The sequence below is a fragment of the Nanorana parkeri genome, unplaced genomic scaffold, assembly GCF_000935625.1.
Source record: "Nanorana parkeri isolate BGI_ZX_2015 unplaced genomic scaffold, ASM93562v1 scaffold310, whole genome shotgun sequence".
NCBI lineage: Eukaryota > Metazoa > Chordata > Amphibia > Anura > Dicroglossidae > Nanorana > Nanorana parkeri.
In genome coordinates this window covers 350,727-369,479 of record NW_017306578.1, presented here as the reverse complement: position 1 = coordinate 369,479, position 18,753 = coordinate 350,727, and the positions used below count along the sequence as shown (strand labels likewise).

Here is an 18,753-nt window from a genome sequence, read left to right as displayed (position 1 = left end):
TATACTTTGGGATAGGGCAATGGAAGTGATCAGAATTGCTTCTAGATGAAAGCTGAGAGTCAGCTGAGGGAGTGTAAACAGTGATTACAGCTCCCGGCTGCCATGCACATAGTAATTAATTCCATGGCATAAAGACAGTTAAAGGATAAGTGCACTTTAAAATAAAGTGCACTCATTCTATTTGCCCTGATCCAACCAATCCCACCCTCCCCCTCCACACATGTATACTTACATAGATCCAACTGCCTTGGCCTTAATTGCTTATTTACATCCCACACTGAAAGTCCTCTTTCTCCTGGCCACGCCGGCGTATTACATCCTTATAGTCTTCCTTGGGACTCATATACCATCAACTCCCAGCTGGGGTTCAGATGTTTGTAGTTCTGCAAAAAAAAGTTTTTTCATTAGAGTTTAGAGTAATTGTGTGCAGAGGTACTAACAATTATGTCATAATATAAAATATTGTAATGGTCAGGTGTTTTTTTTTATTTTTACTGACTACTCGATCTTCTCTTTCAGAACTTGTTTGCTGTGACGATGGAAGGGGTGGATGGATTTAGAATGTATATTTAAGTCCCTGAGATCTAATATGCTGAAAAAGGCTGCTGAGCTGTTAGCTGGAAAGTAAAGGTTAAAAGTTAATTTACTGCACAGATATACTTTATGTTAAGATCAATAACAGCAGGGAGGCCATGAAGGGACCCCAAAAACACTTTGCTATCGCATGATCTGTAGTTATTGGGGATGCACCGATACCGTTTTTTCGGTATCGAGTATGAGTACCAATATGTTTTGTATCGGTACTCACAGATACTGAGAACCGATACTGGCATCTCGAGGTAGTGTGGGCCCGGCTTCTCGGCCAATCAGGAAGCAGGGCGGCGCGTCATGACCCGCTGGCCGGCTTTCTTGTTGCCTGGGAAGCCGGTGTTCACGCTCCCTCACGACACTGCGAGACAGCCTGCTTCAGGTCAGGAAGCCAGGCTGCCTCGCAGTGTCTCTAGGCAGTGTGAAGCCAGCTTCCTAGCTAATCAGGGAGCCGGGAGCAGGTCATGACGTGCCACCCAGCTTACTGATTGGTCAGGAAGCCAGGCTGCCTCGCAGTGTCTCTAGTCAGTGTGAAGCCGGCTTTCTAGCCAATAAGGAAGCCAGGTCATGACCTGCTGCCTGGCTTCCTGATTGGCCAGGAAGCCGGGCAGCATCGGGTCCCTCGCGGCACTACTGGTCAGAGGGGATGTCCCTCCGATTCGCAGTTCTGGTATCAGGGTGAGCATTGGAGCATATGGGCGATTACAAGTACTCGCCAAAGTGCTCAGTGTCGGCACAGATACTGATACCAGTATCTAGTAGTTATGCCTCGATTATGTTGGTGGATAATTAAAATTCCCATAATCCTTTGCATCTGTCCAAGCCTCTGTCAGGTCAAAGGGAGTTGCAGTGCAGGCAGCATCTGTTGTATTGTCTCTTTAGCTAACACGTAGTGCTTTGGGAATTCTTTGTCATGTAAAAGCAGATACGTAACAGATATGTAAAAACGAATAAACTTTAAAAAAGCCACCAACCTAAAATGTAACCAAATCATTATGGCTTCCCTTAAAAAAACATAATTTGTTCTGTGGATCTCTGTGCAAATTAACATCAAAGTGTCCCTGGAAATGATTTTAAAATGTCGCCAGCTGGGCTGTTCCAACAACTGATGGAAAATAATCCCATGATGGAGTGGAGTGTGGGCACTTACTACTGTATAAAAAGAATTGTATCTTGTCGCTTTGTACTGCTTCCAGACAGATAATGGATGAATGATTGTTATATCAAGTAGAATCCTGGGAGTTTCTTCAAAGTCCACTTGGCTTCGAGTTTTAAAGATGCAGCCTCAGGTGTGTTTGAATCTGTACATGAAAAGAGGACTTCAAATTCAAGATTCCTGCTACCCAGGAGAGCCTGACACAGAAAATGTGACACTTTCAAATTACACAGTGTGTTCATTGAGTGTTTTTTTTCTGTAAATAAAAGTTGTTCAAGCTTGAAGACTAATAACTGAATGAGCAGCCTGTATGTAATTGTTTAGATTATACTTGCATGATCATTTCATAGAGGCAATGGATATGTGGAAACTTGACTGGGACTAATACAGAGGGATCTCCCCGATCCACATCTCCTTTGTAGATAGTAGAGGGATCACACATGCTCTACAGAGTTTTGGACCTAGTTAAAATAATTGTGCTCACAAGATAATGCTTCATATAAGTGCTGTAAAGCAGAGCTCCAGCCAAAAAGAACCGGATAAAAATGAATAGGCCATTATATGATAAAATAGAGAAAACAGATTTTAATCGCATGCTGTCCGGCCATTGTAATTAACAGCTGGACAGCTCACACTTGAGAGTGGGTGTCCATTTTTAAACATCTATTTCGGCTTTCACGTGCCCCTTTGAACATCTTTACAGCCACCGATGGCTGTTACATACAGGCATTTGGGCAACTATAGAGGCACGCGCTCGCTTGCATGGTGCTGGGGAAGTGTGTGCCCCCCCCTCACCCCAGTCCCGGCTATCTCGGCTTTGCTGTCCCCCGTGTGGGCTTAGATTCGAGGGAGATCAGCACACTTCCAGGGGCTGAGCTCCCCTCTGATCACTGAACCCGGAAGCGATGTGTATTACATGACTTCTGGTTTCTGCTTATCATTTCTCTGGCTGCTGTAGCCAGAGAAGAACCTGATGAAGCACGATCACTGCTTCATCAGCTTCTTTGGGGTCCATAGGTGACATTAGGGGTCAATTTTGGGTATGGTTGGTTTTTTTTTTTGATTTCGCAGACAATTTTAAGGTTTGGTATTCATTTACCTGATGTGACTCCATGTTTTATATTTTACCAAAAAATTGGCTATTAATAAATGTCTCTTAAAAAACGTAAGGAAACAGGTTTTTTTTCAAAAATTCCCGGCATTTTTTTTTCTTATATAGTAAAAACAAAATCCCAGTGGCGATTAAATGCCACCAAAAGAAAGCTCTATCTGTCCCAAAACAATTATATAAAATTAATTTTGGTACAGCATTGCATGACTGAATAAATGTCAGTCAAAGTACATGAATACTAAAAAATGCCCTGGACAGGAACGCGGTTTAACACCACAGTCTTCAAGTCCTTAAAAAAAAACCTTAAAATATCTTAGATAAACAATAAAACATAGATCACAATAAAACTAAAATCATCTAGCTCAGATACACTTATCTGAGTTTTTCTTTTTATCCTGGTTGGGATTCCCCTTCATATTATTTCATGTTAGCAGTTACCTTTAATTACGGGTCAAAATAAAAATATGTATTTATGAGGTGAATATACTGTATGTGATTCTGTTATGGTCTGTCACATAACAGCTGAGCTATAAAATTGTTACCGAGTAATAACATGATCAAGGATGAAAGTGAGAAAACGGCTTGGGCCTCATCATCAAGCATCATTCATGTGACAGACCATAAAATGCCTTCCTGTAGTAAGCTAAAAGTGGTTGAGAGAAATCGAAATGAAATGCTATTTTTTTTTTCTAGACAGCCTACATTAGATGTAGAGAGAAGTTCTGGCTGTCTGCAGAGACACAACTCATAAAAAAGGTTGCTGAGGTCAAAGTGAATAACAATGAATAATTGAAGCCTTCTCTCAACAGCCCCTTCCAGTGAACCTGACACTGAACCTTTTCATTATAGACGCCTGCATGAGAGCCAAGACCTAGATCAATCATCGGTTGGGATAACCGGCAAATAAGGATTTCCATCTGAGTACTCCTAGCCTATTACATTGATGCACTTACTGCAGGAAAAGGAAAAACGCATGTCTAGTATTCAGAACAAAATGGTATAACTATTAAAATAACAGATCTTAGAAGTGGGTGAAGAAAGACAACAAAAGCATTAGTTTTGTATTAATTCTTTCTTTCTTAAGGAATGAAATTATATATTTTTTTTAAAACATTATTTTAGCCAGGAAAACATATAATATTGTATATAAAGATTTAATTTCTCTTAAACTCCAGTAGATTTAAGTTTAGTTTAAAAAGTTTTCAATTTTTTTAGTTTTTTTTAGATATACTATATGTAAAAAAGGGATTGGTATGATTAAAATTATTTTTTATCAGTGTGAGTTAGACTTCATCCACACTGAGCGTCTTTGGGTGTTTTTTCCGGGCTTTAGTCATATACACCTGTGTGTATCTACCCAACTGTACGTATGTACCCTACAGCCCTCTCCAGAGTACATACAGTTGCAAAAAAAGTATGTGAACCCCTTGGAATTAACTGGTTTTCTGCAGTAATTTGCCATGAAATGTGTACCGATGCTCATCTAAGTCACATCAATAGATAAACACAATGGGGGGAATTTATCAAGACTAGAGCAGACAGAATCTGGAGCAGTTGCCAGTGGTAACCAGTCAGCATCTCTCTTCAGTTTGCTCAGTTAAGATTTGAAAATGAGAGATAGATGCTGATTGGTTGCAATGCAAATCTGCTCCAGATTTTGTCTGCTCCAGTTTTGATAAATTCCCCCCCAATGTGCTTAAGCTGATAACACACAAACAATTCTAATTTCTCATGTCTTTACTGAACACACGCATGAAACAGTCACAATGTTGGAGTAGAAAGTAAGTGAATCCATAGACTAATTACTCTAACAAAAGCTAATTAGAGTCAGTAGCTTGCACACCTGAAGTCCAATTAATGAAATGAGTTTGGAGGTGTGGTATGGAGCTACTTTGATTGATAAAAGACACGAAGGGTTAGTTCACACCATATGCAGTGTGTTCCGATTCGATTCTGGCCGGAACACACGGCCTCGTATTGCGGCAGGCTCACTTTTTTGCCGGGCAGGAGGGGGCGTGGTGGGCCATTGAAGTGAATGGCACCCGTAGTCACGCCCTCCGGCCGCAATGCGATCGCCCCGCACGGGATCGCAAGGCACGTTGTGCTTGCAGTGCGGTCCGGTGCAATAAAGATGGTGCAAGCACTATTTTGATCGCACCGGACCGCACTGCAGGCACAATCACTTCACTTCAAACGCCCTCTCCAGCCCCGCAAAAAAGTGAGCCGGCTGCAATGCGATGCAGTGCGTTCTGGCCAGAATTGGACCGGAACGCACTGCCTATGGTGTGAACTAACCATCAAATATTTTAAGATTGCTTTTCTTAAGAGTCAATGAACAATAGAAATTGTACTCCGTAAATGAAATTAAAAAAAAGTCCATTTATTTGGACTAAACGTCACACATATCGCATAATCCAACGTTTCGGGACCACGCAGGGTCCCTTCATCAGGGCAGAGATGTGAGGTCACATCTCTTGTACTGTTGTACAAGGCGCCATCCGTGATTGTCACTGCGAGCACCACTATTTTCACTTGGACCGGAAGCGCTGTAAGGAGTGCAGGGGGACCTACTGTTTTCTGCTTTTCTTAAGAAACATCAACTGATGTGAACCATGCCTCTCAAAAAGGAGCTTTCTCAAGACATATGATCAAGAGTAGTTGATCTGCAATTTCAATTGCAAGGGGTTCACATACTTTTTCTTGCCACTGTATATACAGTTTTGCGAGATACATTCCCTGCTCTAATAGAGATTTACTGCCTCCTACTGCTGTAGACATAACTTATATGTGGTAGTCAAACTGTAGTCTTCATGATGGGGGACATCCATGATAAAGCAGGAGGAATCTGGCTGGCTTTGGTGGGCTGGCTGGTTGCCCTAACTGAACCTTGTAACTTAACAGTCTACTGTGTAGGGGATACTCCACAACCTAAATTCATGAATCTTTGCCACTATGTTGCCGAGTTCCACCATGACAAACAAAGCATAGCATGTGTGCATGTTTTTTCCCGGTACCTCCGATGCTGAATACCGATCCTGGAAGTCCCATTAGGGAAGCCAGGCGGCGTGTAATGACTTGCCACCTATCTTCCTGATTAGCCGGGAATCCAGGCGACGTGTAACGACTCGCCACCTGCCTTTCCGATTAGCACGGAAGCCGTCTCCATGCTTGCTCGTCACCAGGTGATTAGGAAACATGGAGCCGGCTTTCTAGCCAATCAGGAAGCTAGGCGGTGAGTCATTACACGCTGTCCAGCTTCCTCTCAGATACTTCTCATTGCCAGGAGTTGGGTGGCTGTTTAATATAATTAGAAACTGAAGAAAGTCTATGGGTTTAATATACTAAAGGCAAATATACTGTTCACTTTGCAAGGTAATTTGCCCTTTGCAAGAGAATTATCCCTAAGTTTAGTGAATGAGGTGAAGCACTGCTGACTTCCATCAACCAACCAAAAACTCTTTATTTCCCTTGCTCATGATTGGGTATAATTTGAAAGTGATTTTTTAGAACACACTCTAAGCAGAGGGAAAAGTTCCTTGCAAAATGCAAACTCCCTTGCAAAGTGAACAGTCTATTTGCCTTTAGTAAATCAGCCCCTATAATATTGAATTTAGACAAAACGTATCAATGAGATAAAGGAATTAGGTGGAAGCAGAGGCTGCTTATGTAATGACCACACTTGGCTGTACACATAAAGACTAAAAAGCCTGCACTGTGATCAGTACCAGAACAGCAAAACTATTGTGTAGCACTACCAAGCAGGAAGCAAAGCTTGCATTTGCAATGAACAAACATGGCTGTACATATATAATTATAAACATAGAGAAAAGGTTTTTGAAACATTAAGATACTTGGATAAAACTTTTTACATCTAGCTGATCCGTTTGATATGTATAACTACAATACATTAAAAAGACTAAAAGATCTGTGGGGTACCACAGCCATGATAAAACATGTATTATTTTAGAGTTGGAATCATGCATCATTCCATATTTAATAAGAACGCCTACGGGTTGGAATGGTTACTTACAAATGATATACACAACAGGGAACCTATCATGCTATCTAGTTCTTTTGATCTCCACGTAACAAGGAAACTGCAAGATAATATAGGCATTAACATTTCTCCGTGGAAGAATGTATATACAACATAAAAAAGATTAACAGATTTATTAGTCATAGTATACCTAGTGATTTCCATGTAGTCACTCCTCGCAGGTCTTATGTGTATTATACCATATCATTTACATATACATACATTTGTTATCTCAGTACATGGAACAATGTTAATAATATGTATTACATTATAATCTTTGTTCTTTGTATCTTTTCCCTGCTTCTCCCTCATCAGTAATTGTTTCGGAACCAAGAAATGAACTGTGAAAAGTGTTCATCCTAATTTCTGAGACTGATGCATAATACTGAGGCCAAAGGCAATTGTGTCTCTTGAAAATGACATTGGCATTAACATATTATGCATAAATGATGTAATAATTAGAAGATTAATTGTGTTCTATTTATTTTACACAGATCCCTCAGCCTGACATTGGAGTGATGATTGCAAACTTAATGTTGTTATTTTGATAGATATCCAGTCTATTTCCTCACAAACTGGAATGTTTTAAAAGATAGCTTGGCAATTTAATAAGAACTGCGCATAAAGAGATAACTAACCCCTACCAGTCTTCTATATAAAAATATATATAGACCGCACTGCACTGTACTCAGTAGTGAGAGATAACTGTTAACTTAAAAAAAAAATGAAGGAAATAAAATTCATGTAAATCCAAACTCAATCATGGAGTCAAATATCACATTTTAATGTAACAAAATGGCAACACATGTATAATAACTAACCATGAGGTGGCTATAATGTAAATTTTAACCAGATTCCCTATTTGCCTTTACTGATGACAGAGATAAGATGGTTCTGTAGTACATAGAGATATCTTTTGAAGTGAGCTGAGCATTAAGGCAATGCTTAATAGCAGATATTATGCCTTAAATACATTTTTCTCTCTCAGTATACATGTTGCCTTCTGCTTTCCTACTGCATTGCTGGCAGAGCTGAATAACAGCCACACCCCTCTTGTATTGCAGAGGAAGTTGGGAGTTTGTTACTAAGTGCTGATTGCTGAGTGTAGAAGTTTAACCTCTGGCGTCTTTTAGACTGCACAATCATATGAAGACACCCTGCATAGCTGCTGAAACAAGAACATGGAAGTAAGACTATAACAATAAACTTTGTTGATACAATGTCTATTAATATTATACAGGATTTATATAGTGCCAAACGTTTGTGCAGCGCTTTACAAAATAAAGGGAGACAGTACTGTTACATTAAAATGCAAGACAGGAGGGTTAGGAAGGCCCTGCTCATGTGACTGCTTATCTATTAATGTGACTTCTGGACTTTAAATTTGAAGATAAGGCTGTTTTACATGGAAATGTTGCTTTGCGATATCACTAGAGCAATAAAAACTGATTTTTATATGTAAAGAACACCCTGTGATGAGGGTCTTGGAAGTGTTTAACCATTTCAGAAGACTTAACATAGGTAAGTCAATTTCAATGCTCTTCAGTGCTTTAGGAGTTAAAGAAGGACATCTCTTATTAGCAGATTTACTAGTAAATGTTCTACATTTTATATTCCTGACTATTTTTATTAAATGTGTGTTTAGTTGATGCAATCATTATTCATCATAGAATTTTAAATATTATGTTAATAAAGCATATTTTTATTAATTATTGTTTATTCTTTATACTCTGTGACCTTTCTCGCTCTTTAGCCTCTAGAGTCCCAGTGATTAAGGTACTAACTGTAGAAAAAATAACACGCTGAGGGGGATACATTTGATGCATAGATTCTATTTTATATACAACCAGGGATAATTCACTTCCAGCTGAGTAAAATAACTTGATTCTTACTGTATTTCCTAAAATTTAGACAAGGAAAAGTGACATCTAGTGGAAGATAAATATATTTGCAGACATGTAGGTTATCGTTTTTACTCTTAGGGGGTTATTGACAAAGCTGCCGAAGGCAGCCGAGTAAATAACCCAGCCGAAATAAAGTGAGCCGAACACTGTTCGGCTATTCACTTCAGTCTTGTATGGCTGATTTCAGCTGTACATCGGCTAAAATCAGCTGTACATCGGCTGCCTTCGGGCAGCTGAACATGCTCTGCATGTTCAGCTGAGCCGAAGTGCAGAAGGAGTTCGACTCAGCCGATCCAACATCTGGATCAGCTGAGCTGAAGCTCCGGCAGCTCATTTGCTGGCGTTCGCCTCTATTCTCATAGGGGCATAACGGCAGTGAGTAGATAGCCAAATGCCGCCGAGCGGCATTCTGCTTGGCTATTCTGCCCGGTACCAATGAGGTACCAAGCAGAATAGAAAAGAAGTGAAAAGAATGAAAAAAAAAGTTGAAAAATTATAAAAAAAGTATATAAAATAGGAAAATGTAAAAAAAAAAGAAAGATATTTGAAAGAAAAGAAAAATTGGGCGGAGATAGCAGTGACAGTTAGCTCCACCCAACTGTTTCCTATTAGCCAGCACCGGCCAGAGTCTTCTAGCAGGTCCGGACCAATGAATAACAACTGGGCAGATTGTTATTGTTTAATGACAGATCAGCATCCCCAGGTCATTTGGGGACGCTGATCTGTCATTACAAATGGGCGGAGCGAGCGTGAGATCATGGCTGACTTCAGCCAGCTGTCATTTGCCTGGAGATCGGTCAGCTTCGGCTGACCGTTCTCCATGCTTCAGGTGTCACTACGGCTGCTGTACGGGCTATTGCGAATAGCCCATACAGCAGCCCTTCAGTCCAAAGCAAGCGGAAGGATCCGCCGAAGCTATGGCTGGATCCTTTGATAAATAACCCCCTTCTTATTTAATTGTGTGCATATATGTTCAAGTACCACATTTAAGTAGCCTTGGGCTGAAATTCCAATGCAGTATGCTAGGTATTCTTGCACATTATGGGAAGAGCTCTGGGAACCTACTTGAATTAATTAATATTATTATTATACAGGATTTATATAGCGCTAACAGTTTGCGCAGCGCTTTACAATATAAGGAAGACATTACAGTTACAATACAATACAAGATGGTAAGGAATATGAGACACATTTCTTAACAAATGGAAACATATCAGAAAAGAGACATGGAGTTTGCCATTGGTGACCTTCTAGAAATGCTAGTTGCCTACTTATCATATGAGATCCTCTTAAGGATAAGGACTTCTGGCTTTCCTCTTACTCTCTTGATTTCTTACTTATTCTTGATTTAAAAAGTATTAAAGCCAGCAGATAGCTAAGCAATTAACATATTTAGAAACAGGTCAGCTCATGTATTCACCTGATGACAGGTTTCCTTTAAAGAATCTCCCCATACTGCTCTTCACATTAATATACTAAAAGCTTCAGGCAACTTTATAAACATACAGTTAAAACACATATACCAAAGTTTTATATCAATGTCAATGTCAATTGTATATCAATGTTTCTCAACCTTTTTTCATTCTGCTCACTCTGCTCTTTCTGCCTGTCAGTATGGTCACTGTCAGCACATGTGCATTGCAAGCAGAGCCTGATTAGCGCCTATTGCTGCCCTTCACTCTCCTAGTCTGAAACTCAAGCAGGAATATACACAATTTAAAAAGACAGTTAATATATATGTTTATTATTATTATTATTATTAATTATGTTGTTAATAATAATATTATTATAATTATTATTAGCAGTACTAGTATTTTTATTAATACATAACTGAATTAAATGGTATTTGTATAACTTTCTGGAGTTCAGCTTCAATACGTTGCTTTACACAAATATATGCTGGTTGTGTATCAATTATTGGCTTTTGCCAATTTTTGGAACCCGAGGATAGCAATTATTTAAATATCGTTTTTATAAAATAGAGTAAAAAAATAAGTTTCTCTTTTTATACTAGCTTTCCAAAGGGGCGTTGTACAAAACCATCTCCACAAGACAAATAACCTGTGTTTGCTAGCTGTTAACACCTGATCAGGTGACTGAATATACAGTATTTTAGGTGGGGTAGATTCCCTTTAAAGGTTTTCACTAAACACAGAAATCTTCAAAAAATATTCATTCAATACCTTAAATTTTTTAAAATCTTTATTTAATTCTACTTTATTAGACTGGAAAAAACTAAATTCTACCAAGTAAAACATGACATTCTAAAAAAAATTACCTAAAGACAACACAGTGTGATATAATAAACAACACACCGATACAACAATATAAGAATAGAGGTATGATAAAATTAAGATGGTGTCAGTAGCCTTCCTGTGTTAATATTTGTCACCATCAAATCTCCTTAGAAGACAGTGGGCATGAGGAGGGTTAAACAGGGCAGAGCTTAGGAACCAGAGCACTAGAAGCAGGCAGCTGAAACAGTAAAGTACGCTTCGATGATTTCTCATGCTGATGGAATTGTGATAAATCCTTCCTCTGTCTTTTCAAGGATTAATTTGCAGTGCCACATAAATCTGCTTTATGACAGTACATCACAAAAACTGACACAGAAGGCACTCTAGATGAATATGATCCAGTGGACTCATCTCCCCTTTCTACTCATTATTGCTTGTTCTATCAATTCTGGTGAGTGCATTATTTCATTATATGTGTGTTTACATGTTTTTTTCATGTTAATATGGCTTTTCTTTCGAATCTATGTCTGTTGGGCTATAACTTTAACTTTTTAAAGCTCAAACTGTAAAACTGATCTCTTTTCTACTGGAAGTAGTGTGTTAGGTGTAAGGTGTGTAACTGTCAGATATTGTTAGAATACCACAGGTATGAGCAAACTACACAATGCATAATTAGTGTACTTGGTACAGTACAATATTATCATTTATCCTGAGTGGACATTGATCATGAATAGGCAAATCATCTTTAAGTAAACCCAATCGCTAAAATCTCATAGAAGAGCTAATATGGTTATATCTAAAGTAATTTTCTACATTTTTAAATGCACAGCCTACATTAAAATAATATCTGGTAATCCTGCCATAAAGGTGTCAGACTAAAACTCATTCAGTTTGGGTTTACATCCCCTTTAACTGTGCCTTGAAGTTATAATATTGGGTTATTATGTGTTTTATAGTCCGCCTAATACAATATTTTAGTCCTCAATGACTACAGCATATATTTTTTTTTACTATTCTAAATACATTATTTTAAAATAATAAATTGTATAGTACTAACTGGATTCTGGATGTATATATGAAGTTAAAGTGGATGTAAAATATAACAATTGTTTGCAGTAAAGTATAGATAAGATATAGTTGTACACCTTGTGCTGTTTCTGTATGGGCTTGCTTCAGTGTTAAATATTGTGTTATTCTGGTAAATGCAGCGTTGCATTCTTTGTGCATAACTATTTTATTTTTTATTGTATGCTACAAATACAAAAAAATATATATTACAATGCACATGGCTTTATCCAATGCAAAATGTTCTGATAAAGCTGTTTTTTTTTGTCTTAAATCTGTGCTTTGGGTATGTCCAAGTAAAAGGACCAATAAACCTTATGTTACTAGTATGAACAATAACAAGCTATTCCAATCCCATATATTTCTTGTTACAGGTAATATATGTAATTTTATATGTTCCAAAACTATGTATAGACTATCGTTCTGTTTTTTCAGCCATGTTAGGCTAAGAGGGCTATGAGATTACTAGCTATAGCGTTCTGATGGTAAAGAAGACATTGACTATTCTCACTTGTGAAGGGACAGGATCTGCAATGATGTTAAACCTGAATCAGCCAGCACATAATTGAAATTAATGCATCATTAGAGGTTTGTTCCCTTTTCTAAATACAAAAGGAAACAAACACATGGGGTCTATTCACGAAGCTGCCGAAGGATCTAGCCGTAGCTTCGGACGATCCTTCGGCTAGCTTCGGTTACGGGAGTCCATCGGTTAATTCGAACCGAGAGCTTGCTGTACAAGCTATTCACAATAGCCCGTACAGCTCCCGATCATGGCCGAGCGGCTCAGCCGAGCCGAACGTATATGCATCGGCTCGGCTGAGCATGTTCGGCCGACCCGAAGCCACACGAAGCAAGCCGATGTACGGCTGATGTTAGCCGATGTACGGCTGAAATTAGCCGTACCAGCCTGAAGTGAATAGCCGAACAGTGTTCGGCTCACTTCACTTCAGATCGGTCATTCACTCGGCTGCCCTCGGCAGCTTCGTGAATAGACCCCATAACGTACAGAGGTTTACACATTGTAATGTGCATTCAGAAGAGATTGTTGTACGTAAGGTAATCTTATCCAGAGAGAAACTTGAAGGCTGCCTTTGCAGACTTACCATACCAAAAATACTAGTTGCTGGGCTGCCATGCTGTACTTTGAACCACTAACCTGAAACAAGTATTTAGATAAGGATAACTGAGTTTGCCTTGGTTTTTCTGATTTGCATAGTTTTTCCAGGTCAGTGACACAGAACATACTGAACCCAGAGGGTTAGCATAATAGCATGGCATTAAGCATTTTCAGAACAAGATCAGCAGTGGAAGCCCCCATATTTCTCTCCAAATAGGTCCTACAAAACCCAACAGTTTCCTAACCACTACAAGCAACAAGCAACACTCAAATCTCTTGCATTGCTTGCATTGCTTGCAGCTCTTGAGCTGTTGTATGGCCACTCAGTTCCCTTACTACAATAAATGCAATGACAGACCACATGGTCGATGCCTTTTTTCCTTGAAGAGACAGTCTACCCAGAAGTATTGTGGGTTGAGTTGTCTGCTGGCTTCTTAAATCTCTTGCCAAGATCTTGCTTTAAGTACGATATCTCCCACCCATAGTTCCTAGCAGTGGCGTAACTAGAACCTTCAGGGCCCCGGTGCAAAAAACCATTAAGGGCCCTCCCCAACCGCAATGGCAGCACATGGTTAACAGGAAGGCTGCCGAGGTCCCCAGCAAGCGCGGGACCTCAGGCAGCCGCTTGTTTAAAATTTTAGTTCCGGTGTTCTGTCGAGAACGCTGACCCAGTATCTGCGCATACGTACAGACGGGATTAACTCGGAAACCGGCATTTATTTACAAAGTATTGGTTTATAATGGTTAATTGTGACCATTAATAATACACCGTCCATGGCAGTAAAGGATGGCTGGAATATTATTAACAGTCACAATTAACGATTTAAACGAAATACTTTGTGAATAAATCCTGGTTTCCTCAATAATACTGGTCTGTGCGCAAGCGCAGATGCTGAGGTCGGCAGATTCGACTAAAACAAATGGAAAAGCGCACTACCTGGAGTACCAACTGTTGGGGACGTGGGCACAAGTGATTGCAATAAAATTGGATAATGAAGAGTTAAAAAAGCAGTGTGCAAGCTCTATGGTAAACAGGGTGAGGGACCCTGTATGAAACGACATACACAGATATATTTAGAGCGCTACTACTGTATGGAGAGACTTACGTTTAAGATGTCCCTGTGTCTCGTAAGAAAATCGTCTGTGATCATATATTCGAGCTGTGCGGACTGGGATGGCCCGACCTGGCCGCAACGGCAGTGCGTGGTGACCGCTAGATAGGTGTCTAGCGGTGTAGAAGTTTCACCTCATATCTCGGCTTGACAAAGAGGCAAGTACCTCGAAACGCGTAGCGCTATCTGAACCCACTGGGCACCTTCTTTGACGCCCAGCGGGTTCAGCAGACTCCAACTCATTGCGGCCCCCTCTGTCTTCATGTGCAGTCTGTCGTACAGCCTGACCCACTGACACCTATCTAGCGGTCACCACGCACTGCCGTTGCGGCCAGGTCGGGCCATCCCAGTCCGCACAGCTCGAATATATGATCGTTCCTGCCAGCCCTATACCATCTAGGCACGCATTCATCCATCCCATCGTTACCCCACTTGTACCCTGGCCAAGTCAAGCTCTACACGGGGATCACAGACGATTTTCTTCCGAGACACATGAAATTCGACTACGTCGGCGTTCTCGACAGAACACCGGTATCCGCGTTTAGTATCGGGGGCTTTTTTAAAGGGTGATTGACCCACTGACACCTATCTAGCGGTCACCACGCACTGCCGTTGCGGCCTGGTCGGGCCATCCCAGTCCGCACAGCTCGAATATATGATCGTTCCTGCCAGCCCTATACCATCTAGGCACGCATTCATCCATCCCATCGTTACCCCACTTGTACCCTGGCCAAGTCAAGCTCTACACGGGGATCACAGACGATTTTCTTCCGAGACACATGAAATTCGACTACGTCGGCGTTCTCGACAGAACACCGGTATCCGCGTTTAGTATCGGGGCATTTTCACGAGTGTGAGTACTCGTGAAAATGCCCAGTATTGGCACTGGTGTATCCCTACTTAAAAATATAATGCATTGCTGGGACTTGTAGTCCTACAAAGTTGGAGCTATTCTGCATTACTGTATAATCGTCATAAAGCAATGCAGAATACCACCAGTTATGTGGGGCTACAAGTCCCAGCAATACATTATAATAAAAGTCGGCTATGCAGAATACCCTCAGCACCCCCCCACTATAATGCATTGCTGGGACTTATAGTCCTACATAGTTGGAGCTATTCTGCATTGCTGTATAATCATCATACAGCAATGCAGAATATCATCAGCTATGCAGGACTACAAGTCCCAGCAATGCATTATAATAAAAGTTGGCTATGCAGAATACCCCAACATCCCCCCCACACTATAATGCATTGCTGGGACTTGTAGTCCTCTATAGCTGATGCCATTCTGCACTGCTGCAATGCAGAATGGCACCAGCTATAGAGGACTACAACTCCCAGTAATAATGTATACAGAAATGCAGATTAGTTCCATCAGCTATACAGGACTACAAACTCACAGAACATACAGCCACAGAGATTAAATCACTTACCTTATCTAACTGTCCTCCAGGCTGGAACACCATGCAGCAGGGGTGTGTATTCAGGAAACTCCGGGCCGAGGCCCCAGCGCTGCCTGTGGTACAATTAAACCCAGTGTGTGGCTCTCTGCCTCACTTGCAGGGCGGCCAAGCAGATGGCGCCCGGCGCCCCCCCATCATTCGTTCCCCTGTCCTGCCACTGGTACTAGGGCCCCCCCCCACCTCCTCTCCTTGCACGCTGGCTCAGTCACGCACTGGCGGTACTTCCGCCTCTGCCTTGCGCCCGACGCTGTGTGAAGACGACCTTCTGGCGGCCTAGTCCACCTGCAATGGGAGAGGGGGGGAGGACGGAGGGGATGGGGTCATTGCTGGCGCTGGACCGAATCTCACTGGGCCACGGGCCCCCCGCATGTTATGCCACTGGGTGACGGCACCCCCATGCTATGCCACCGGGTGACGGGCCCCCCTTGGCCGCGGCCCTAGGGCAGTGTGCTTCTTCGCTGGGCCCCCCCCCCCAAGAACCAGGGGTGCCCATGAGATATTCACAAAACTGTTGGTTATATAAAAGAAAAGTGTGTTGAAAGAAATATGGAGACTGCTATTGATGACCACCCTTTTTTAAATTACTAGTTGCCTGGCCACCATGATGTTCTAATGGCTTCAGTACTATACTAGTATTTTAAGCATGCAGATTGAGAGTTCTGACTCAGAATGCACTGACGTCACTGCGACAACCCAGCAACTAACATTTTTATAATGAGCTTAGCATTTCTCTCAGCACAGGTTACCTTTAAGTCTCCAACTGACCCTTTCAATTACAGATAGGAATATACCGTTTATGCTGGTTGTCCTACCCCTTGGGAACTATATAAATTGCAACATTGCAAATAAGGTATAATTTCATCATGATGAGTGATTCAAAGGCTTCTGTTGGACATGTCCTAACTGACATTAAGTTATGCCCTAGGATTAAACTTATGTCTTCTTCACGCACATGTTTTATCCTGTTAGAAAACTCAATGCTGCAGAGAGGAAGTCTTTAGGGAGTATTATGCAGTATGCATCTTCAGCAGTTCATATTTATGCCTTGTGGTGCAGATAAATCATTTCACATGGTCATAATGGCAGCAAAGAATTTGAACGCAAATATAAAAGTGCCTTCTTATGTGGAGATCTTTTAAAGTAAAGCACTTAGTGCCATTTTCTTGGTCATAATGATTGTATTAAGCCAGGCGTGGGCAGTTGCAAATCTATAGGCCAGAAGCTATGCCACCATGAAAAACCACACCGATGGGTGGACAGTATCATGGTGTCCCTGATCTTACATACCTGTTCCTATCTATTAGTTGCCTTTTTATTAATATAGTTCCTTTATATTTTAGCTGTGCATTTAGCTATTTGACTGGAGTTGCTTTAAATGTGTATACCCAAATCAAACTACTTTGTTTTGTTATCAGCTTATATTAGATTGTCTAGCATGAGCGAGGAAATCCCTTCCCAACATTTGCATGCTGACTCCATTCATCAGTACCAGTTGTAAACATGCTTTACTTGGCTTTAGGCCAGGTTCAAACCTGGGTGATCCGTTACCGCGTGGTCATCATGCACGAAACTGCGATCGCACTGGCGGTGCCATTATTTTCTAATGGCACCGCCCGTGTAATCGTGCATGATCGCGGTTGAGAAAACTGTGCACCGCAAAAAAAGGTACATGTACCTTTTTCAGGATTGCTGCGTGGATGTAACCCCATTGGAATCAATGGGGCCACGCGGCAAACGCTAAAGTGCAACCACACACGATCGCGCAGTCCCGGGATCACCCAGGTCTGCACCAGCCCTTATGCTGAGCCGGGGTGTTAAAGTGGATCTAAACTGTAACCGTATACCATTTACTTTTAAAAAGGACTGTGTATCATCAATTATTTCCATGGTTTTCTTATAACCATGGGAATGATAAATGAGGAGGGTTTCCTCACTGCATTTCAAAGACTGCAATAGCCACCTTTTTATAACTGATTAATGTTCTAGCAGGTAAATTTGTCAGCTTTATCCCAACAAAGTCACCTTATAGGATAATTATGGTAGTCAAGTTTACCTTTCTTTTTATGGAGTTCTGTGAAGGGAGAAGGTTCAGATAACATTGTCTATCGTAGGGATGGGCAACTCCAGCCCTCCAGCAAGTCCCATGAGGCATTGCAAGACTGACAGTTATAGGCATAACTCCCAGAGGCAAAGTTGCCCGTGGGCTAGCCTGATACAACTTAAAAAATGCATTGGCACAGAAACTACAACAATTCATGTTCTTAGCAAGCTGAAAGCAGTTACCATTGGTTAAGAAAGTGTACAGTTGACAGCAGCTTAGCAGATCAGAGTCAGCCTGTCATAATGATGTCATAATGATGGGTCAATAGGAATATGCAGGAGGTGGGCAGAAACATATGGCTTCAACAATGCAAGGACATGTTGTAGCTTTACTAAGACTGCAGCCTGCTTTAAACTAATATGCAACTACTAATAGGCTGATCCACACAAATCCAGATGCACCATAAAGTGGCCAAACAGATAAAATACATTATTCTTATCGCTATTTGCAATGGGCATCTCTGATCAAAAAATGTATAGTAGAAATGTGTCTGTTTGAGACACAGAAAGGTCTGTAACCACTAATATCTGGTAAACCTTAGGGGGGCAACAGACCCAGTTGATTCTAATACTGGGAGACGGAGTGTACATACAGAGAGTGTATAATTAATATTCCATTTGGACATTTCCAGTTCAGGGTGCCTACTATGTCTTTCACATTATATAGATTTAAGCTGTTTGTACAGAAAGGATGTACTTTCAGGAGGGATTATGCTACTGCCAATACTAGGGACTAAGTCCTAGGGACTTCGTAGTGCATACCAATATATATGTCCAGGAGAAGATGAATTGACATGCCCTAGGTTGTATAATACGGATCTTCTGGGAACAGTATAAACAGAAAAATACACTTATCTA

General features: G+C 41.0%; 1 protein-coding gene across 2 annotated transcripts in view; it reads left to right on the top strand.

The window, feature by feature from the left end:
• The first annotated feature begins 11,261 nt into the window (after positions 1–11,261).
• CHRNB3 (cholinergic receptor nicotinic beta 3 subunit) overlaps positions 11,262–18,753 on the top strand; it is a 38,330-nt gene continuing 30,838 nt past the window's right edge. For both annotated transcript variants that reach the window (XM_018557910.1, XM_018557907.1), the window contains exon 1: positions 11,262–11,483. In XM_018557910.1, coding sequence (XP_018413412.1) covers positions 11,420–11,483 — 64 coding nt within the window. In that variant the 5' untranslated portion in view covers positions 11,262–11,419. The remainder of the gene's footprint in view (positions 11,484–18,753) is intronic.